The 23,922-nt window shown below is 44.0% G+C and overlaps 1 protein-coding gene across 4 annotated transcripts in view; it reads right to left on the bottom strand.

The window, feature by feature from the left end:
• Positions 1 to 23,922, bottom strand: part of LOC106610040 (oocyte zinc finger protein XlCOF7.1-like) — a 268,532-nt gene continuing 244,610 nt past the window's right edge. For 3 of the 4 annotated variants that reach the window (XM_045723175.1, XM_045723174.1, XM_045723176.1), the window contains 2 exons: positions 3,216 to 3,346; positions 1 to 3,008 (listed from right to left, as the gene is read on the bottom strand). In XM_045723175.1, the coding sequence (XP_045579131.1) occupies positions 1,698 to 3,008; positions 3,216 to 3,346 (1,442 nt within the window). In that variant the 3' untranslated portion in view covers positions 1 to 1,697. Of the gene's footprint in view, positions 3,009 to 3,215; positions 3,347 to 3,749; positions 4,357 to 23,922 lie in introns of those variants that run through there. The other variant, XM_014209155.2, reaches the window with a different exon arrangement.

Genomic DNA, 23,922 nt, shown 5'->3' with positions numbered 1-23,922 from the left:
CATATTTCCAAGCATGGTGGTGGCTGCTTCATGTTATGGGTATGCTTATCATCGGCAAGGACTATGTAGTTTTTTTGGGGGGAAAATAAAGTAGTTTAATGGAAGTAATGAAATAGGCATTTGTGAACATCATATAGCCTACACCAGTGGTCACCAACCTATTCTGAGTCAAGATCACTTTGAGTCAAAATGCATGCTGAGATCTACTGCTCTAATATTTTTAATAACATTACTTAAATGTAAGCCTATGCAACATTAACCAATTAAAAACAGTACTGTAGCAATGAGGTTTGTGCAGTAGGCTATAGGCCCAATACATTATCACCGCATACCGGCTTTGCTTGAATTTACCTGCCAATGCATTGTTGTTCGGGACATTTTTTTGTAATTATATTTCAAAATTTGAGATAGGCTATATGATCACACCGGTAATAGATCCATTGTTGAATTACTTGTGAGGGACAGCCGAGTGAGCATACATTGTAGCACAAGGTGGAAATAGGAAGAACGCACATTTTATGGCTTATAAAAGTGTTGAATACAAAGTGTTGACAGTGCTGAGTAAGAACTTAAACATGAACTCACTCAAAAACAGCAGCTCTTTGCTGTATTCATTGACAGTCTATCTCTAGTCATGGTTTTAAACGTTTTGAAATCTCACAGTATTTCTTTTATGCCTACGTTACTGCAGACTCGGTCATCTGAGCAATCTGATTGGCCAGCGGTAGCATAGTGCACTTGATTTCCTCTCCAGGACCACCGGGAAGGCAGAGTTTGTACCTTCAGACACATGAAATGGCAACAGTTTGCCTAACCGGCACGCAGGGCAGCTGAATAAGCTGCACCTATCACCAACAGCCCGAGAGCAATTTTAAAAAATAGGAAGACAAGGCTCTATACAGAAATGCCTTGGAGATCGACAAGTCGATCGAATGATTGGTGACCACTGGCCCATACAGTACAAACACAATATGTAACAGACATTTTAGGCTTATATATACCTTATACACTGAGTGGAAAAAAACATTATGAACATTATGCTATTTTCATGATACACTGACCAGGTGAATCCAGCTGAAAGCTTTGATCCCTTATTGTTGTAACTTGTTAAATCCACTTCAATCAGTGTAGATGAAGGGGAGTAGACCGGTTAAAGGAATTTTAAGCCTCGAGGCAATTGAGACAGGGATTGTGTATGTGTGGCATTCAGAGGGTGAATGGGCAAGATAAAAGATTTTAGTGCCTTTAAAACGGGGGATGGTAGTAGGTGCACTGGTTTGTGTCAAGAACTGCAACGCTGCTGGGTTTTTCACGCTCAACAGTTTCCCGTGTGTATCAAGAATGGTCCACCACAAAGGAACTTGACACAAATGTGGGAGGCATTGGAGTCAACATGGGCCAGCATCCCTGTGAAATGCTTTCGACATCTTGTAAAGTCCATGTCCCTGACGAATTGAGTCTGTGCTGAGGGCAAAAGGGGGTACAACTCAATATTAGGAAGGTGTTCTTAATGTTTCATACACTCAGTGTATATCACACAATGCCTGGATGCAATATTCAACAGTGAAATCTGTTACACTCATTATTCGAAATGAATCTGTGGATCTTTCCGCTTACAACAATATCAATTTATTTGTCTTTGTGCAGGTTTTCATCTAAACGTCAGAGGATATTGAGTGGAATGGTTACTTTCTATGTTATAGAGTGGAATGGTTTTTCTGCTGGTGTATACTGAGGTAGCTCTTCTCTGAGAACCTCTTCCCGCAGTGTGTACAGGCAAACGGTTTTTCTCCCGTGTGAACCTTCAGGTGCATCTTCAGGTTGCCAGCCAGGGCGAAGCGCATGTGACACTGGGTACAGCTGAATGGTTTCTCCCCTGTGTGGACCCTCTGGTGCCTCTTCAGGTCACCAGCCTGGGAGAACCTCTTCTCACACTGGGAGCAGCTGAAGGGTTTCTCCCCTGTGTGGACCATCTGGTGTCTCTTCAGGTTGCCAGCCAGGGCGAAGCGCATGTGACACTGGGTACAACTGAAGGGTTTCACTCCTGTGTGGACCCTCTGGTGGATCTCCACCTTCTGGGGGCAGCTGAAGCCTTTGTTACAGAACATGCAGAGGAACTGTTTCTCTTTACTACTACCTGATGTTGCTCCCCCTCCCTGAGTCTCGGCTCTAGCCCTGTCGTTTGAGTTCAATACCTGATCGAAAAAGACGCGGCCATGTGAATCGGAAGGTGCCATCGATGTGGACACTGGGTCGCGATCCCTGAACGCGTGTAAAGGGGAGTGAGTCGGGACATTTAGATTTGTCTTTAAGCTTCCCCTGTAATCTAAGAAATCTCTGCCATGTGAGTGTCCTTCTCCTAAGTAAGTCTCATCTACATTCCATGCCAGAGGAGGGTCGCCCTCCACTTTCACAGTCACTTCATCTACCACTATAACCTCCCCTTTCTTATCTAGGCACCCTTCAGAGTATACACTACCACTGTACTGGTTCCAGTCCCCTCTAGACAGATCAGTCTGTGTCTCCAAATCCAAGGGCATGTTGCCACGGTCCATCTCTGTAGAGTAAGAACAAGATGGATCATTGCCAGTCTCTAACGTGTCACCTGAGTCCCGATGGGAATGAACAGTCCTCGGTCTTGGATTACTGTAAAGTAAATACTCTGATCCAGGAACAAGTGGACAGCCCAGTCTCCCCAGCCCCAGTCTGTCAGGGTCTGGCCTGTGGTCAGATCCTGTATGTAAAAGCCTCTGTGTTACAACTAAAGTCTCTGTGTCCATCTCTGACTTGAGGGCGGCGTTCGGCGTTCCACTGACCTCCGCCATGCTGCATCGCTTCCTGGGCTGGGGCGCGGCAGTGGATAGGTGATCCGTGGCTGCAGGGGGCACTAGAACAGCTGCTGCTCCAGTCTGGATGTCTCTGCTGTGTTGTGGGTCCTCCTCTCCTTCAGTCCTCTCCTGCTTGACCAGAGATGATCCTCCAGGACCTGCAGCCTCTGCATCTGCAGACTGACAAGAAGAGAGGAGGTTATTACCGGTACATGAGTTGTATTGGATAACAATGTCGTAGTGAAGCCTCACAAGCTCCACTATGGAAAATAAATGAGGACGTACATGTATGCAAGTGAATACCTGAGGGGAGCCTTTCTGAAATAAATGGGCACATTTGATATACAAAGTAACAAATTATTTTTAATGTTACACTATTACACTAACCTCGATCACGATAACGTGCTGGGTGGAGGTTCCACTCCCCTCATCAACAGTGATTGGTTGGTCATCTCTCCAAGCATTCTGTCCCGCTGGCTTCACAAAGCTTCTGTGGCCTCCAGTGAGATGTCCTTCACCTGAGAGAGTGATTGGGGGGAAAAGAGGTGGTTAGGTTAGGCACCTGTCAATGCTCAACGGTATATTGTACACTATTGACACTGTCAACAATTGGCAAGGATTTAAGGTAATACTTTTCATAACTTCTTGATATACTATTTATTGATCTCTGTATTATGTTCCATGCATCACATTGTTTTCATTGAGTAAATAATAGGAAATGCAGTAGATAAAGAATCTTGTTAGAATATGATATTGTGTCTTTTCACATGCATACAGTATGCAATAATTCCTCTGATTAGCTATCTAAAAACTGACCAAGACGCAATTCTGGGTAACAAATCTACACATGTGCATAGCGGAACGGGGCGACAGGCACTGCGCTATAAATGACAGGCAGCCTTGGCCTTCTGCTAAATGTACCTCTTGCCATTCCTCTGTATCGGTCGAGGATCTTGACACTGCTGGGACGACTGGAAAGGACGCGCTCTCGCAAGGTCCTCTCTGCGCGCTCCCGTGCCACCTTAATTTCTAGTAGTTTCCTCCGCAATGCTCTGTTTTCTTTCTGGCTTTGAGTTATTTCCAAACGAAGCACTGCATAGTCGTCGTCTACGAGTTTACAGATCTCTGCCACAGCTGCATTCGCTAACACCTCCATGATGGAGGCTATTTGAGTGTGAAAAACCATACAGTTAGAGTTAGCCATTGTTAGCAGGTCGACAACTAGCGTTACCTAGATAACATCTATCAACCAAGTCCTGTCTCCAACGCGAACTAAACACTACATTCGGTAAGTATTTGATACTTTGCAGTTAAATTAGTCACATTTTGAATTCCAGGGTGTTAATAACCGTTTAAATAAGAACAATAAAAAGGCTAACGTGTTAATTATTCTTGGTCACTGTTCGAGTCCGTTAACTTCTTCGTGTGAGTTTTCCACATACTAGATGCTGTGTTGCGGTATTGCTGACTTTCACAGGTCGGAGTGTGAATTGCACATTTCTCGAATCCAGAAATTGAGATCTTAACCGAATTGGATCTGTGAAATTCCCATCCGACACCTACAGGACCCCGTCATTTTTTGAAAATCAATTCCGTTTTGAATCCGAGGTGGGTCGACACAAAATATTTCAGAGATGAGGGTGAATCGGATCCAAATTGGTTCTGGTCTGTATCAGACCCAACTAGATCCAATATATATTCTTTATTGCTGAGCAAGCCAGCATAATTCTTTTGACTTGTCTGGCAGGCAGTTAGCCATTTATCATGACTCTCAGTTCCATGACATTACACATAAAAGTCATTGGACTAAGGCGTCTTCTGTATGGGGAAGTTTATTTTAATAGCCCCGACACCCAATCTTTTTATTTTTTATTTTTATTTCACCTTTATTTAACCAGGTAAGCTAGTTGAGAACAAGTTCTCATTTACAACTGCTACCTGGCCAAGATAAAGAAAAGCAGTGCACAGAAACAACCACAGAGTTACACATGGAATAAACAAGCGTACAGTAAATAACACAATAGGAAAAAAAGAAAGTCTATATACAGTGTGTGCAAATGGCGTGAGGAGGTAAGGCAATAAATAGGCCATAGTAGCGAAGTAATTACAGTTTAACAAATTAACACTGGAGTGAAAGATGAGCAGATGATGTAGAAATACTGGTGTGCAAAAGAGCAGAAAAGTAAATAAAAACAATATGGGGATGAGGTAGGTAGATTGGCTATTTACAGATGGGCTATGTTAAGCTGTTGCGATCGGTTAGCTGCTCAGATAGCTGATGTTTAAAGTTAGTGAGGGAAATATAAGAATCCAGCTTCAGTGATAAAAAAAAAAAGATGTCTTATTTTTTAATATATAAAAAAAAAAGTGCAATTCGTTCCAGTCATTGGCAGCAGAGAACTGGAAGGAAAGGCGGCCAAAGGAGGTGTTGGCTTTGGGGACGACCAGTGAGATATACCTGCTGGAGCGCGTGCTACGGGTGGGTGTTGTTATCGTGACCAGTGAGCTGAGATAAGGTGGAGTTTACCTAGCATAGACTTATAGATGACTTGGAGCCAGTGGGTCTGGCGACGAATATGTAGCGAGGGCCAGCCGACTAGAGCATACAGGTCGCAGTGGTGGGTGGTATAAGGGGCTTTGGTGTCAAAACGGATGGCACTGTGATAGACTGCATCCAGTTTGCTGAGTAGAGTATTGGAAGCTATTTTGTAAATGACATCGCCGAAGTCGAGGATCGGTAGGATAGTCAGTTTTACGAGGGTATGTTTGGCGGCGTGAGTGAAGGAGGCTTTGTTGTGAAATAGGAAGCCGATTCTAGATTTAATTTTGGATTGGAGATGTTTAATATGAGTCTAAAAGGAGAGTTTACAGTCAAGCCAGACATCTAGGTATTTAGAACCGTCCAGAGTAGTGATGCTAGTCGGGCGGGTGTGGGCAGTGAACGGTTGAAAAGCATGCATTTGGTTTTACTAGCATTTAAGAGCAGTTGGAGGCCACGGAAGGAGTGTTGTATGGCATTGAAGCTCGTTTGGAGGTTAGTTAAGTGTCCAAAGAAGGGCCAGATGTATAGAGAATGGTGTCGTCTGCGTAGAGGTGGATCAGGGAATCACCCGCAGCAAGAGCGACATAGTTGATATATACAGAGAAAAGAGTCGGCCCGAGAATTGAACAGTGTGGTACCCCCATAGAGACTGCCAGAGGTCCGGACAACAGGCCCTCCGATTTGACACACTGAACTCTGTCTGAGAAGTAGTTGGTGAACCAGGCGAGGCAGTCATTTGAGAAACCAAGGGTGTTGAGTCTGCCGATAAGGATACGGTGATTGACAGAGTTGAAAGTCTTGGCCAGGTCGATGAAGACGGCTGCACAGTACTGTCTTTTATCGATAGCGGTTATGATATCGTTTAGTACCTTGAGCGTGGCTGAGGTACACCTGTGACCAGCTCGGAAACCGGATTGCACAGCGGAGAAGGTATGGTGGGATTCGAAATGGTCAGTGATCTGTTTATTAACTTGGCTTTTGAAGACTTTAGAAAGGCAGGGCAGGATGGATATAGGTCTATAACAGTTTGGGTCTAGAGTGTCACCCCCTTTGAAGAGGGGGATGACCGCGGCAGCTTTCCAATCTTTAGGGATCTCGGCCGATATGAAAGAGAGGTTGAACAGACTGGTAATAGGGGTTGCAACAATGGCGGCGGATAATTTTAGAAAGAGAGGGTCCAGATTATCTAGCCCAGCTGGTTTGTCCGGGTCTAGGTTTTGCTGCTCTTTCAGAACATCTGCTATCTGGATTTGGGTGAAGGAGAAGCTGGTGCAGTGGGCAGCTGGGAGGAGGTGCTCTTATTCTCCATGGACTTTAGTGTCCCAAAACTTTTTGGAGTTAGAGCTACAGGATGCAAATTTCTGTTTGAAAAACTAGCCTTTGCTTTCCTGACTGACTGAGTGTATTGGTTCCTGATTTCCCTGAAAAGTTGCATATCGCGGGGGACTATTCGATGCTAGTGCAGTGCGCCACAGGATGTTTTTGTGCTGGTTGAGGACAGTCAGGTCTGTTCTTAGTTCAATTTTTTTTGAAAGGGGCATGTTTATTTAAGATGGGGAGGAAATTACTTTTAAAGAACGACCAGGCCTTGACTGACGGGATGAGGTCAATATCCTTCCAGGATACCCGGGCCAGGTTGATTACAAAGACTGTCCAGGGTGACACCGACGCGTTTGACTTGTGTTGACAGAGTACTTGGAAACCATCTATGTGGAGGTTGTGCTATTTGGAGAGAGTGGATTTGTAGCCTGATGAGCATGACCTCTGTCTTATTACTGGTACGGTTTAGGAGGTTCATGCTCATCCAGCTCCGAATGTCTTGAAGGCAGCTGATAAGGAAGGTGTGGGGGAGGGGAGTGGTGGGTTTGGTGGAGAGGTAGAGCTGGGTGTCATTAGCATAGCAGTGGAAGTGAACTTGGTCTGTGATATTTCAGTTGCACAAACTGTTGGCAGTCAATGAGGTAGGAGGAAAACAAGGAGTGCAACACCCATGACACCAACACCTGCCAGACCTTCCATGAGGAGTGGATGGGAGATGGTATTGAAGGCTGCACTCCGGTGGAGGAGAATGAGGGTGGATAGCAGTCCCGAGTCAGCTGCACGAAGGAGGTCGTTGGCGATTTTGACCATGGCTGTTTGGAGCAGAAACTGTAGTGGAATGGTTCGTGAAGGTTATTGAAGTTAAGATGGTGTTGTAGTTGAGTGGCCACAACCAACTCCAGGAAGGGAAGGTTTGGCATAGGAGACAGTTGTTCATGACATCAGGGTCAACATTCATCTTTTTGAGGATGGGGAAACTGCAGCATTCTTGAGACTGGAGGGTACGATGCCAGTGGTGAGGGAGTTTATTATGCCAGTGAGGAGTGGAGAGAAGTTCAGGAACTTGTGGTGCTGTTCGGGGGAGGGGTCTGCAGGGTAGTTTTCAGGAGACTGAAGTAGGCGGTTCACTGTGGAGAAGAGGAATTTTGGGTTGTTTTTACCCGAGTTGATGTCGGAGTAGTAAAATGTTCTTGCAACTGAGAGGGCATTCTTCTATTTTAACAGGTGATCTGTGTATGCTTGAGAATGAACTACTAGACCAGTTGTTACGGATACAAGTATCCTGTATGTATCCTGTGTGTTTCGTTTCTCTCTCCTTCTCCCCTCACAGGTGACAATCATCACTCCCCAATCAGTCATCAATCAGTTCCCCAAACAGAAGACACCTGCTCCTCTTCCCTCACCCAATCACAGCCCCTTTCCCTTGGTTAAAAAACCCCAGTCAGTTGCTCATTCTCACTCTGTGTTCAGTCTCTTGCTCTGTCCCCAGCTCTATCTCTCTCTTTGTGTATTGAGCGCTTTTGTTTTTGCAACTACATGTCACTTTGTCCATCCCACCTGTGAGTATTGTTTTGTTTGACTGTTTGTTTGTTTGGTGGGAAAAGGGGGTACCAAGACAAGTCGCCCATGGGCATACATTACCCGTAGGAATACTTTGTCTAAGTACCCTAGTTAGAACTGGGCGGACCACCCACTGTATTTTTTTGGTTAGTTAGCTAGCTGTTCTTGAAATAGGCTAGTCTAGTTTAGGGGTGTTTTTGATTATTGTTTCTTTGCTTGGGTCCAGCTCAGCCCCTTTTCTCACACCCCATTACCGTGTGTTTAGCAATAAACCTTTAGTGTTTGATGGTAGATTTAAGTTGTCTGTGGTTTTTATACACACTGTTCCTTTTCACTATTATAATTTGCATGGGTTATGTTACGGGTCTCGTCTCCATCCCCCCTAGACTGCAGGGCCAAAGGGATTCGTAACACCAGTCCTCTTGCAGACGTCCACTGACTTTTAACTGGCGTAGCTCGGGGGTGTACCAGGGAGCAGTGTGGGTGAAGGAGCCTGAGCAGGTTTTGAGGGGAGCGAGGGTATCCAGGGAAATGCCTCATCCAGTTCCCTAATACATCCAAAACCAACAGAATGAACTACAAAAAAATGAACTAGTACTACATTTCATGTCACTATACTCTATACATGGGTCGTGTGCATTTTCTGCTGGTTAGTGATGAGGTCAGGAGGGGACTGGGAGTAAGAACTGGGGTATGTATTAATAAGGCTCATGAGATCAGTGGGGTTTATGTCATCATACTCATTCTTTCCTCACTTCACCTCATCCAGTTCCCTAATACATCCAAAACCAACAGAATGAACTACAAAAAAACAAACTAGTACTACATTACATGTAGTACTCTATACTACATTACATGTAGTACTCTATACATGGGTCGTGTGCATTTTCTGCTGGTGTATCCTGAAGCAGATTTTCTCTGACAACCTCTTCCCGCAGTGCATACAAGCAAACAGCCTCTCTCCTCTTCTCTCACTGGGGCAGCTGTAGGGTTTCTCTCCTGTGTAGAGAGTGCTGGTGCTTCATTTGTCAACAAAAAATGTGCATGAACTTGATAAACTGCATTCATTTTCTCATTAAAAGTGTCTTGGGGGGGATGAAGTATTTGAATGGGAGTAATGAAATAGGAATTTATGAGCATCATATAGCCTACATCTGCAATTCTCAACTGGTGGGTCTAAGTAAAAAAAATTATTTTTTTTTAAACGAAAAAATACAACATTCTGAATTGAAGACTTAAACCAGGTAGAAAGTGTGTAGAAATTATAATGAACTTACATTTCTTTATTAATTTAATCAGGATTGTTTTTCTTCAATCACAGTATTTTCAATGTAGAGCTTTTAGCAGCGCTATGTTGGTTGATTTAGTGGTCTCAAATCAGTCAGCTTATTAACATTATGGCCAAATGTGTGCAAAGCTGTCATCAAGGCAAAGGGTGACCTACTTTTTGAAGAATCTAAATTACATAGTTTGATTTGTTTAACCGTTTTTTGGGGGGTTACTACATAATTCCATGTTTGTCATAGTTTTGATGTCTTCACTATTATTCCACAATGTAGAAAATGGTACAAATAAAGAAAAACCCTGGAATGAGTAGGTGGGTCCAAACTTATGACTGGTACTGAATATATATTAGTTATTATTTTCTAGAATCCTAACATTATTTGCTACAGTGACGATGGTGGGAGTTTTTCCCCCAGCAGTTTCAATGCAGCTGACGTTAGCAAGCTACATGTTGACAGCTAGCTAATGGCATTTATATCAACTTCATTAATCATATGGTTAACTATCAAATGTATTTGTTTTCCCCTCTCATTTAAAGCTGCCTGATGAAGCTAGCCAGTTGATAGTAAAGTTAGTATGAATGTCAGAAGCCAGCTAGCTGCTGTCAATTTCGTCTGAAATGCACCATTGTGTTTCGCATGTTAAACTACTGTCATGCCTTTTCACAAAATCTATGTACACATATAAAATCCATGACAACGTTCACGTAGTTTTATTCTCGTACTTCAGGCCGAGTAACGTTACTTTGACTGATAGAATGATTCAGCCAATGGTTGCAGCAATAGGCGGCTGGGGTTTTGGTTAATTGGTCAGGAGTAAAAGGTCCTAACCCCAAAGCTGCTCAAACCAGTTTCTTTAACTTGCGAATCTCTTTCTACAAATTTACAAAACTTTCTACAAGCTTAAGACTCCCTTGGTAACGTGACAACAGTGACAGAACTCTGCATGTGCGCAGATGAACAATCTGCAAGTATATTTTTGATTCACAGCAGAATATTCATAGTCGTAGTAAATTATGCTTGCAAATCTTTTTGAATGTATTCAAATGTCAAGTTACATTGGATTCACCTGGTCAGTCTATGATCCTTTATTGGTCACTTGTTAAATCCACTTCAATCAGTGTAGATGAAGGGGAGAAGACAGGTTAAAGAATGATTTTTAAGCCTTTAGACAATTGCGCCATGGATTTGGTATGTGTGCCATTCAGAGGGTAAATGGGCAAGACACAATATCTAAGTGCCTTTGAACGGCGCACCTACACTCAAAATCGCGAGGCACATGACGCGGAGCGCCAGCTGCCTCTGGGCCGAGGATGACGGCACGCGTCACAAACTCCAAGAATATCATTTTTCCATTTTATCCACCTCTACACTACCCCATTGATCACTTCTTTGAGCGGCGCCCTGCTCTGGAGAGCAAAGCATAACACAGGTCAATCACCAAGGCGTGGGATATGGAGCATCTGCTGCCTCTGGGCAGAGAATGCACAAAAAAATCCAAACCCTTCCCCTTCTCGAAAGTTTGACAGATGGAACCGTTCCCAGTTTGTCTTTTACCTAGCTTGAAACAACATATGGGTCAGCCAAAAAGCAGGGATCCACTTTTTCCAAAATCCTCACTTCTAACGGTCAAAAATCATCTCTGATAGGATTCTCAGGGATAACGTTGGAAGTGTCAACCACACCTGTCACCGCAGGTACTTTATCCTGGCCAGGCTCACTTCCAAACTCTGTCACTCCCGCCATGGTTACTTGTAACAGGAGACAGGCTCTCACACTCAGTAGTTGATCTGTACTCTTTAACACCATTACTAGGTATATATTCAGAAGATGGAGGTTTGAGCCTTGTGCATTTCTTACCATTCTTCCAGGTCTGCATTATGACTCCGAAGCCTCCTCAGTCCTCTCTGACCTCCTTTTGAAAAAGGTCAAAGGTAATCGAGGAGAGGGAAAGTGGACGAAGTGGACATCACACTTTTTTAATAGAAAAACAACATTGGATGTTCTAAGTCCATAACAATGCTTAAACCACATCAGGAGACCACATTTGAGGTCTGGGAAAAATCTACGAAATGTTGGTTTCTGAGTGTAGTTGGCCTTTAATTGAAGCACACAGGCACATAGCACTGTTTGGTTAGTGGTGTTTCTGTAGCACGTGAGATGAGTTTGTAAAACAAATGGCCACTGGATTGAAGCAAATAATCATATTCTGCCAGGTAGACACAGGATAATTTGTAGCTAGTTAACATTTAATTGAGAAGGTTTACTGCTGTGTGCACATTGCTCCACCTAAAATGAAAAGCAATAACAGTTTATCAACATCAAGCTAAACATTCTAATCTGTTCCATCAGCCTTATTAATTGATGCAGCGTATACCTCCACTACATTACTTTTATACGCATTGTGGGGATTAAGAAGTGAGTATACGCAATGCACACTGAAAAATAAGTGGGTGTAGGTGTATACCTGCATATACCCTACACTACTGCAGAGGATGGACTTTTGCCAAAATGAGAAAAGGCCAGAGAGAACTAGACAAATCAAGACACACCACTTCTGTTAACACTGAAGAGAAAGGATCTTATTGGTTGCCGTCAAAGCTCAAAGGGTCTGGTTAAACTAAAAAGGTATGCCCTCTGTTCTTTGAAATACGGTACTGCTTCTTACAATACACGTCAAATCTGCCATGATCAGTATCTTTTAAGCAAAGAGCAGACTTGTTTAGAATGAACAGTGTGTTAGCAAGAAGAGTAACATTTATAGAACGACTTTATTCCATCTACATCACGTCAATAACATAAATATTCAACTGTCCTTGTTTTAGCCTACGTTTACTGTCTCTCTAAAAACACAAGCCTGTTTCAAATTACAAGTTAACAAAGGGTTAATGAGGGGTATGTGGTTAATTACCCTCTTACCCCAAGACACTTCACAATATAACTATGTCAGCTAAAGAATGATTTCCTGACATCCCTGTGTACATCTCAAGCCACACTGCTACAATTTCTCCCCATTGTGGACACTCCTATGTCTGATAAGGTTACTCCGGAAGGGGAAGCTCTTGTAACATAGTTTGCACTTGAAGGGCCTCTCCTTGGTGTGAACTGTCTGATGCTCCTTCAAATAGTTTGCCCGAGTGAAGTGCTTCCCACACGTGGCGCAGCTGTACGGCTTGTCGGTGTCTGCCCTAATATTCGGGTTCCCACGTTGTGACCCAATGACACCAGAGGAGGTAGAAGCAGGAGCTTTTGAGTTCCCTCCTTGACCTCTTGCCATTGTTTGGGTGTTGTTGGGATTGTGCGCTGTGTTATAGGCTAAGTACTTCTTGTGGTGAACACCTATCCTGACCCTGTCTGTATTGGTGGGGTAACCCTGAGGTAATCGAGGAACGCTAGACTCAGGTTCAGTCCCAGGCCTTCTATGAACCCAGTCACCAGGCATTAGATGAGACCCTGAAGGAAAATACAGGCTTCCTGATAGACTACCACCAGGGGGGTCTCCCACCACACTCTGTGAAGGCTGAAGCCCAGGGCGACCTGATCTGTTCATCACGGATACTGTGGTGTTTGTATCATAGGAACAGGAGGGTCTATCTCTATCAGCCCCAGGCCCTGCTTCATCCCTGCACTGAGACTGTGAAGAGAAGGGTCTGGGCTGCAGACTGGATCCCTGATTGGAGCCTCTGCCTCTCTGATGACCACCAGGACTGAGGTTGTTCAGTCCACCTGTCCATTCGTTGTGTGGTGGGTGTGGTGGAGTCTCTGTCCCTCGTGGTTCAGTGCTGGTTCTGACTCGGGAAGGAACAGTGACGGCTCCTGATCCAGGGTTCTGATCAGGGGCCAGGTTTTGTGACCAGCCGCTTCAGAGGTCCAGTCTCTCCCGCCAGCAACACCGGATATCAGCAGGTCCTCATGGACTGCAGACTATAAACACAAATTGTACAGAAAAGCATAATGGTTTACATAAGAAACCCTTTACTGTACACACAGAAACATGACATTATATTATAAATGTTAACCACAGTCAAGCCCATCTCTAACAATGTGATTCAATTAAGGTAGCCTAGTGGTTAGAGCGTTGGGCCAGTTACCGAAAGGTTTCTGGATCGAATCCCTGAGTTGACAACGTGAAAATCTGTCGTTCTGCCCCTGAACGAGGCAGTTAAACCCACTGTTCCCCAGTAGGCCATCATTGTAAATAAGAATTTGTTCTTAACTGACTTGCCTAATTAAAGGTTACATTTTTTTTAAGTACCAAACAATATGGAGACATTGGAGTTTATTATAAAAAATGGCCATATGTGTTAATTCAGGAATTAAGTAGAATGGAAACTCAGTCCCTGCAATGACACAAAAATAACCAAGTCAGTCAACACATGGTTAACTTGGTCAAATGGTCAAAGTACTTTGTGTGTGATGCATCTACTGCCGTAGTGTAGTGGTAGTTAGTGCTTGCCGCCTGCCTGCTTGCTACTTTCAGCTATTCAGTAGTATTCAAACCCCTTCCCTTTGTCCACATTATGTTAGACATATTTTAAATGGATTACGTTTTTTTAAAAAGTTGTCAATCTACACACACTACCCCATAATGACAAAGCCAAAACCGGTTTAGAAATTGTTGCACATTTATAAAAAATATATAAAACAGAAATAAATACCTTACTTACATAAGTATTCAGACCCTTTGCTATGGCACTCAAAATTGAGCTCAGGTGCATCCTGTTTCCATTGATCATCCTTGATGTTTTTACAACTTGATTGAAGTCCACCTGTGGTAAATTCAATTGATTGGACATGATTTGGAAAGGCACACACCTGTCTATAATAAGGTCCCACAGTTGACCGTGCATGTCAGAGCAAAAACCAAGCAATGAGGTCGAAGGAACTGTCCGTAGAGCTCCGAAACGGGATTGTGTCGAGGCACAAATCTGGGGAAGGTTACCCAAAAAAATCTGTAGCAATGAAGGTCCTCAAGAATACAGTGGCCTCCATCATTCTTAAATGGAAGAAGTTTGGAACCACCAGACGCTTCCTAGAGCTGGCCACCCTGACAAACTGAGCAATCAGGGGAGAAGGGCCTTGGTCAGAGAGGTTACCAAGAACCAAATGGTCACTCTGACAGAGCTCCAGAGTTCCTCTGTGAAGATGGGAGAACCTACCAGAAGGACTCTCAGAACATGAAACAAGATTATCTTGTCTGATGAAACCAAGATTGAACTCTTTGGTCTGAATGCCAAGTGTCATGTCTGGAGGAAACCTGGCACCATCCCTACAGTGAAGCATGGTGGTGGCAGCATCATGCTGTAGGGATGTGTTTCAGCGGCAGGGACTGGGAGACGAGTCAGGATTGAGGGAAAGATGAATGGAGCAAAGAACAGAGATCCTTGATGAAAACCTGCTCCAGAGCGCTCAGGACCTCAGACTGGGGCAAAGGTTCACCTTCCAACAGGACAATGACCCTATGCACACAGCAAAGTCAATGCAGGAGTGGCTTCGGGAACAAGTCTCTGAATGTCCTTGAGGGGCCCAGCCAGAGCCCAGACTTGAACCCTATCGAACATCTCTGGAGAGACCTGAAAATAGCTGTGCAGTGACACTCCCCATCCAACCTGACAGAGCTTGAGAGTATCTGCAGAGACAAATGGGAGAAACTCCCCAAATACAGGTGTGCCAAGTTTGTAGCGTTGTACCCAATAAGAATCAAGGCTGTAATCACTGCCAAAGGTGCTTCAACAAAGTACTGAGTAAAGGGTCTGAATACTTATGTAAATGTTATATTTCCGTTTTTTTTATGTGCAAAAATGTCTAAAAACCTGTTTTTGTTTTGTCATTATGTGATATTGCGTGTTAGTTGACAGGGGGGGAAACAATTCTATCCATTTTAGAATAAGGCTGTAACGTAGCAAAATGTGGAAAAAAATCAAGGGATCTGAATACTTTCCGAATGTACTGTATGTAAGTCTCCCCCTGCCAGTACATAGCCTCTCCACCACCAAGACTACTGTAGTGCCTCCCCTTGGCAATACATGGTAACTGGATATCGAGCGACCCCATATTAAACTACAGGGGATCTCGGAGCAGTAGTGGACCCCAGAAACGAGTTGTGCAGGCTCGCCAGTGAGCAGACATGCCCTGACGCCCGTCAATCTCTACCCCACCTGTGGGTTAAATAGCAACAATGCATTGTGGAGTGCACGAAGGCAGGACACATGTCCCTGACCATCCACTGGAGCTGAAGAAGCTTCCAGCTGCAACGTTTACCGTGTCTCTGGGCCCTAGCTTTGGACACAGAGACAGTGGGACTTTCTCAGTGCAACGACTCTCCCACTATAACTCACGCACAGGTAACTCATGCTAACATCACTTCTCTACAGCCCTACAGTGGTGGGGGAATGGCGAATGGACAGGGAGAGATGTTCACTGGCAGTCGTAGCCACGAACCTTCATGTTGGCGGTCCAGGATATTGGCCGCTCATCTGCGTAACCAGGACTGAGAAAATGTTCGGCAGCACTCTGGATGTCTGAGCAGCCCTTTTATGACAGCACTGTTCAATCTAACCTAGGGAAGGGGCTAGAAAAGGTGCCCTAGAAATCACCTGCCCTACTGAATCTGTCCTGCTTACCGTGGCTGGCAGATCATTCCCCAAACGGTAGAAACACAAGCAATATAAACAAAAAATAAAAAAACAGGCAAACCGGTCAAAAAGAAGCTCATAATAGCTGCTTGGAACGTTAGAACAATAATGGACAAAAACTCTGTCACACATCCCGAGAGAAGAACTCCCTTGCTGTCCAGAGAACTGAGCAGATGTAAGATCAACATAGCAGCTCTGAGTGAAACAAGGTTAGCTGACAATGGCACCATCTCTGAACGTTTTTCTGGAAAGGGAAACCAAACGATGAGGATAGAATACATGGGTTGGGACTTGCCATGAGAACCAACCTTCACAGGCACCTGCAAGACTTCAGTAGTGGGCCCCAGACAAATTAAACAACTTATTTACGCTCTTGGAGGACAATACAGTTCCACCGACACAGCCCACGACCAGACTGTGGGCTCTCCTTCTCCGTGGTGTGTTTACGGACATAATCAATCCCTATCCCAGTCTGCTGTCCCCACATGCTTCAAGATGGCCACCATTGTTCCTGTTCCCAAGAAAGCAAAGATAACTGAACTAAATGACTATCACCCCGTAGCACTCATTTCTGTCATCATGAAGTGCTTTGAGACAAGTCAGGGATCATGTAATTTCCACCCTACCTGTCACCCTAGACCCACTTCAATTTGCTTACCGCCCCAATAGGTCCAGACGATGCAATCGCCATCACACTGCACACTGCCCTATCCCATCTGGACAAGAGGAATACCTATGTAAGAATGCTGTTCATTGACTACATCTCAGCATTCAACACCATAGTACCCTCCAAGCTCATCATTGAGACCTGGGTCTCGACTCCGCCCTGTGCAACTGAGTCCTGGACTTCCTGACAGGCCACCATGCAGGGCTCTTGGTGGTGAAAGTAGGAAACAACATCTCCACTCTGCTGATCCTCAACACTGGGGCCCCACAAGGGTGCATGCTCAGCCCCCTCCTGTACTTCCTGTTCACCCACGACTGCGTGGCCATGCACGCCTCCAACTCAATCACCAAGTTTGCCCTCACTAACTTTTACAGGTGCACATTTGAGAGCATCCTGTCGGGTTGTATCATCTGCTAACCATGTGTGTGACAAATAAAATTGTATTTTATTTGACTTACCCTCCGACATAAATGAGAGGCTAATGAAAATCAGGATTCCTCTCAACAAGACCAGACATGCCACAATAATCAGTGCCAATGCACCTGCATTACCAAGCCCTGACAATATGAAAGAGTAGTTCTACTCATCCAACAACTCCCCGGAGTGACAAACTAATCATTGCTGGAGACTTCAATGCCAGGGTGGGCAAAGACAGCACCAACTGGCAAGGAGTGATTAGCAAATATGGAGTGGGAACCATGAATGGAAATGGGCTCCTACTCTTGAGCAAATGCTCAGAGCATAGCCTCGCCATCATCAACACCATTGTCGGGCAAGCAGACAAGTACAAAACTACATGAATGCACCCAAGATCCAAGCACCTGATGGATATATCATTGTGCGACAGACCGACATTAAGGATGTCAAGATACCAAGAGCCATGCATGGCAAAGAGTGCTGCACATAGAATGGTCAGAGCGATCCTTGGTATGTACATCGTGCCAAACCACCCACAAAAAAATCTACACCCTCCCCAGGGAAGCTGCAAGATGCCCACCTCAGGGCTCAGTTGCAAGGCAGCTTGGATACCCAACTTGCAAACTGCATCATCCCCTCGGATACGCCTTCGAAAAAATGTGAGGAGTTCAAAGAGACTGTACAGGAATCAGCAACAAAACTCTGACACTAAAAAGAGAACCCACCAAGACTGGTTCAATAACAATGCTGACGAAATCATGATGCTCCTGAAGGAAAATAACTGGGGGTTGTTTTGGAAAGACAAGAATGCAATCTGCCTCCTAGAGAGACAAGTTGAAAAACTTGCAGCAAAGACTGCAGAAACAGCTTCGATCGATGCAAGATCAATGGTGGGAGGGACTAGCAGAATGCACACATATATATGCAGACACACACTGCACCAAACAGTTATTTGAATGCCTCAAAACCATCTACGGACCGGTGAAATCTTGCACATCACCTCTGAGATCAGCAGATGACAAAAACCTCAGCGACAAAACAAGTATTGCAGAGAGGTGTGTGGAACACTTAAGCAATCTCCTGAACAGACCATCCACTGTCCGACCCCACAACCATAAACCTGATGCCCCAAAAGGCCATCCATGACGTGTACTCCATGACGAAATGCAAGGGCAGATCCACTGTTGTGGTGATATGAGGCTTTTCCCATCTCCAATGGCATCAAGCAAGGATGTATCTTGAGCCCGATGCTGTTCAACCTCTTTTTCACTGCCATCCTCAACCACGCCACTAAGGACCTCAACAGGCATCTACATCAGATACAGGGATGGTGGTTCAGTCTAAGACCTGTGCAGGCTAAGAGCAAAGACCAAACCACAAGAACATTTTGTCCGCAATGCCCTCTTTGCTGATGACTGTGCCCTACTTGCGCACACAGAGGCAGACCTCCAGTCTTTAGCAGACAACTTCGATAAAGCTTGGGAAAAAAACTGTAATCATCAACCATCACTCCTGTCCAACCCAGTGGTCCACAGCATCCACCTAAGTGGATCCAAGCTCCAGAATGTCGACCACTTCGCATATCTGGGGAGCACCATCTCCACGGATGACTCACTCGACCAAGAAATAACTAGCAGAATCCAGAAAGCGAGCCAGTCATTGGAAAGGCTGAGGAACAGAATCCTAAACCATAACATCACTCTTTCCACAAAGGTGAAAATCTACAATGTGGTAGTCATCCTAACTCTGTTGTATGGCTGTGAAACTTGGACCCTGTACAGTCACCACTTCAAACAGCTGGAGACATTCCATGCAATCTCTGAGATCTATTATGGGTATCCGGCGGCAAGACAAGGTCTCCAACCTGGAGGTACTGCAGAAAGCTAACAGCACCAGCATTGAGACTAAGATCATTAAGGCACAGCTCCGATGGACTGGCCACATCATCAGAATTTTCTTTGGCAAGCTGCAGCAAGGGCACTTGAAGACAGGCCGACCCCAAAAAGCGCTTCAAAGACCACCTTAAACACAACCTCAAGTTTTGCAATATCCAGCCCAGCCAACTCACAGACATCGCCTCTACCTGATATCCACCTGGCACTCCAAAACGCTCACTGCAGTAGACAATTTCGAGCAGGACAGAAACAACTATCTGCAGCCAGAGCAAAGTGTCATTCTTGCACAACCGCGCCCACAACACCACCAGAAGCACGTCTGTCCCTCATGCCTCAGTTTGCTCTTCAAAACTGACTCCTGAGCCACTGAATAACCCACAATAAACCAAAATGACATCCACGAGTCGTCACCGTCGAAACCGACGGACCACTAGAGAGAGAGAGAGAAGGAAAATTCAGTCCCTGCATTGATAGAAAAATAGCCAAGGCAGTCGACACAGTTAACAAAATGGTCACACACTCACATAATATGAAGTATATTACTTTTATTGCACAAAACGATACGTGACAAGTAGAATAACTTTTATCACTATGGTAACACTTTTTACCTTTTCTGTAAATCTGATACCCTCGCTTTGATAAAATTAATTTTAGAATAGTTATGAAAAGGTTCAACATTACACACATCTTTACTACTTTGCCAGGTAAACATGAATTAAGTCACTATCATTATCTGACTATAAAACACGAGTATCAACCTAAAGGGACAAAGTTTGTCACTCTTCATCAGTGAAGCATTTTTACAGACACCATCAAATCAACCATCACCATATCTACTCTGCATCATCATCATCATCATCATAATACATATTTGGCGGACACCTTTCAGGGAAATCAAGGACATCTTACATTAAAAGTAGGCCTACATAAAATCAAGTACTGTACAAAAGATCAAATCAAGTGCATCAATCAAATTAATATTTAAATAAAGGACCAGACGAAACAGGGCAGATTAAAAGAGGGAGGAGTTGGGTAGAGGATGCGAATACAGTTTAGGGTAAGGGTTTAGGTTAAGGGGGTAGGTTTGGGAATAGGATACGGACCCGGCTTAGGGTGCGGGATAGGGGGACACATACAGTGCATTCAGAAAGTATTCAGACCCGTTTCTCCACATTGTTACATTACATCCTTATTCTAAAATTGATTTTAAATTGTTTTTTCCCCCCTCATCAATCTACACACAATACCCCATAATGACAAAGGAAAAACAGGTTTGTAATTTTTGGCCAAATAAAAAATAACAGAAATATTCCCTTTACATAAGTATTCAGACCCTTCACTCAGTACTTTGTTGAAGCTACAAGCTTGGCACACCTGTATTTGGGGAGTTTCTCCCATTCTTCTCTGCAGATCCTCTCAAGCCCTGTCAGGTTGGATGGGGAGCGTCGCTGCACAGCTATTTTCAGGTCTCGTCAGAGATGTTCGATCAGGTTCAAGTCCGGGCTCTGGCTTGGTTACTCAAGGACATTGAGACTTGTCCCGAAGCCACTCCTGCATTGTCTTGGCTGTGTGCTTAGGGTTGTTGTCCTGTTGGAAGGTGAAGCTTTGCCCAAGTCTGAGGTGCCGAGCGCTCTGGAGCAGGTTTTCATCAAGAATCTCTCAATACTTTGCTCCGTTCATTTTTGCCTCGATTCTGACTAGTCTCCCAGTCCCTGCCACTGAAAAACATCCCCACAGCATGATGCTGCCACCACCATGCTTCACCGTAGGGATGGTGCCAGGTTTCCTCCAGATGTGACCCTTGGCATTCAGGCCAAAGAGTTCAATCTTCGTTTCATCAGACCTGAGAATCTTATTTCTCATTGTCTGAGAGTCCTTTAGGTGCCTTTTGGCAAACTCCAAGCGGGCTGTCATGTGCCTTTTACTGAGGAGTGGCTTCCGTCTGGTCACTCTACCATAAAGGCCTGATTGGTGGAGTGCTGCAGAGATGGTTGTCCTTCTGGAAGGTTCTCCCAACTCCACAGAGGAACTCTGGAGCTCTGTCAGAGTGACCATCGGGTTCTTGGTCACATCCCTGACCAAGGCCCTTCTCCCCCGATTGCTCAGTTTGCCCGGGCGGCCAGATCTAGGAGGAGTCTTGGTTGTTATAAACTTCTTCCATTTAAGAATGATTGAGGCCACTGTTCTTGGGGACCTTCAATGCTGCAGAAATGTTTCGGTACCCTTCCCCAGATCTGTGCCTTGACACAATCCTGTCTCGGAGCTCTACAGACAATTCGTTCGACATGATGGCTTGGTTTTTTCTCTGACATGCACTGTCAACCGTGTGACCTAATATAGACAGGTGTGCCTTTCCAAATCATGTCCAATCAATTGAATTTACCACAGGTGGACTCCAATCAAGTTGTAGAAACATGTCAAGGATGATGAATGGAAGGATGCACCTGAGCACTATTTTGTCTCCTAGCAAAGGGTCTGAATACTTATGTAAATGACATTTAAAAAAATTATGTGCACAACATTCTTAACCTGTTTTTGCTTTGTCTTTATGGGGTATTGTGTGTAGGTTGAGATTTAAAAATATATTTTATAAGGCTGGAATGTAACAAAATGTGGAAAAAGTCAAGGGGTCTGAACACTTTCCCCTTGACTTCAAACCCCTTGACTTATTCCACATTTAGTTGTGCTACAGTCTGAATTCAAAATTGATTAAATACATCACCCATCTACACACAATACCCCATAATGACAAAGTTAAAACATGTTTTTAGAAATGTTTGCAAATGTATAAAAAAAAAGTACAGAAATGTAATTTACATAAGTATTCACACACCTGAGTCAATACTTTGTAGAAGCACCTTTGGCAACGATTACAGCTATGAGTGTTTCTGGGTAAGTGTTTGAGCTTTTCACACCTGGACTGTGCAACATTTTCCCATTATTCTATTCAAAATTCTTCAAGCTCTGTCAAATTGGATGTTGTTCATTGTTAGACAACCCGTTTTATGTCTTGCCATAGAACTCAGCCACTCAGGAACATTCATTGTCTTCTTGGTAAGCAACTCCAGTGTATATTTGGCCTTGTATTTTAGGTTATTGTCCTGCAGAAAGATGAATTAATCTCCCAGTGTCTGGTGGAAAGCAGACTGAACCAGGTTTTCCTCTAGGACTTTGCCTGTGCTTAGCTCTATTCTGTTTATTTTTATCCTGAAGAACTCCCCAGTCCTTAACGATTACAAGCATACCCATAACATGATGTAGCCACCACAATGCTTGAAAATATGGAGACTGGTACTCAGTAATGTAAAGTATTGGATTTGCCACAAACACAACACTTTGTATACAGGACAAAAGGTGAATTGCTTTGCCATGTTTTTTTGCAGTATTACTTTAATGCTTTTGTTGCAAACAGGATGCATGTTATGGACTATTTGGATTCTGTACAGGCTTCATTCTTCTCACTCTGTCTGTTAGGTTAGTATTGTGGAGTAACTACAATGTTGTTGATCCATCCTCTGTTTTCTCCTTTCACAGCCATTAAACTCTAACTGTTTTAAAGTCACCATTGGCATCATGGTGAAATCCCTGAGAAGTTTTCTTCCTCTATGGCAACTGAGTTAGGAAGTATGCCTGTATCTGTGTAGTGATTGAGTGTATAACCTTCCAAAGTATAACTAACTTCCTCATGCTCAATGGGATATTCAATGTCTGCTTTTGATTTGATTTTTACCCATCTACCAATAGCTGCCCTTCTTTGCGAGGCATTGGAAAACCTCCCTGGTCTTTGTGGTTGAATCTTGCCATAACAAAAGGGGTTGAATACTTATTGACTCAAGACATTTCAGCTTTTCATTTAATTAATTTGTAAACATTTCAAAAAACATAATTCCACTTTGACATTATGGGGTATTGTGTGAAAATAAATAAAACATCTCAATTTGATAATTTAATACAGTGGCTTGCGAAAGCATTCACATTTACATTTTTTACACTTGAGTCATTTAGCAGACGCTCTTATCCAGAGCGACTTACAGTAGTGAATGCATACATTTCATACATATCATACATTTATTTTCTTCTTCTCCGTAAAACACCCCCCATGTCATTTAAAAAAAAAATGTTTGCCTTACAACCTGGAATTAAAATCGATTTTTTGGGGGGTTTGTATCATTTGATTTACACAACATGCCTACTACCACTTTTGAAGATGCAAAATATTTTTTCTTGTGAAACAAACAAGAAATAAGACAGCGTGCATAACTATTCACCCCCCAAAAGTCAATATTTTGTAGCGCCACCTTTTGCAGCAATTACAGCTGCAAGTCTCTTGGGGTATGTCTCTATAAGCTTGTCACATCTAGCTACTGGGATTTTTGCCCATTCTTCAAGACAAAACTGCTCCAGCTCCTTCAAGTTGGATGGGTTCCGCTGGTGTACAGCAATCTTTAAGTCATACCACAGATTCTCAGTTGGATTGAGGTCTGGGCTTTGACTAGGCCATTCCAAGACATTTAAATGTTTCCCCTTAAACCACTCGAGTGTTGCTTTAGCAGTATGCTTAGGGTCATTGTCCTGCTGGAAGGTGAACCTCCGTCCCAGTCTCAAATCTCTGGAAGACAGAAACAGGTTTCCCTCAAGAATTTCCCTGTATTTAGCGCCATCCATCATTCCTTCAATTCTGACCAGTTTCCCAGTTCCTGCCGATGGAAAAACATCCCCACAGCATGATGCTGCCACCACCATGCTTCTCTGTCGGGATGGGGTTCTCGGGGTGA

Source organism: Salmo salar, chromosome ssa08, assembly GCF_905237065.1.
Source record: "Salmo salar chromosome ssa08, Ssal_v3.1, whole genome shotgun sequence".
NCBI lineage: Eukaryota > Metazoa > Chordata > Actinopteri > Salmoniformes > Salmonidae > Salmo > Salmo salar.
The sequence above is the reverse complement of the archived record's forward strand: the minus strand, read 5'-3'. Positions and strand labels throughout refer to the sequence as shown.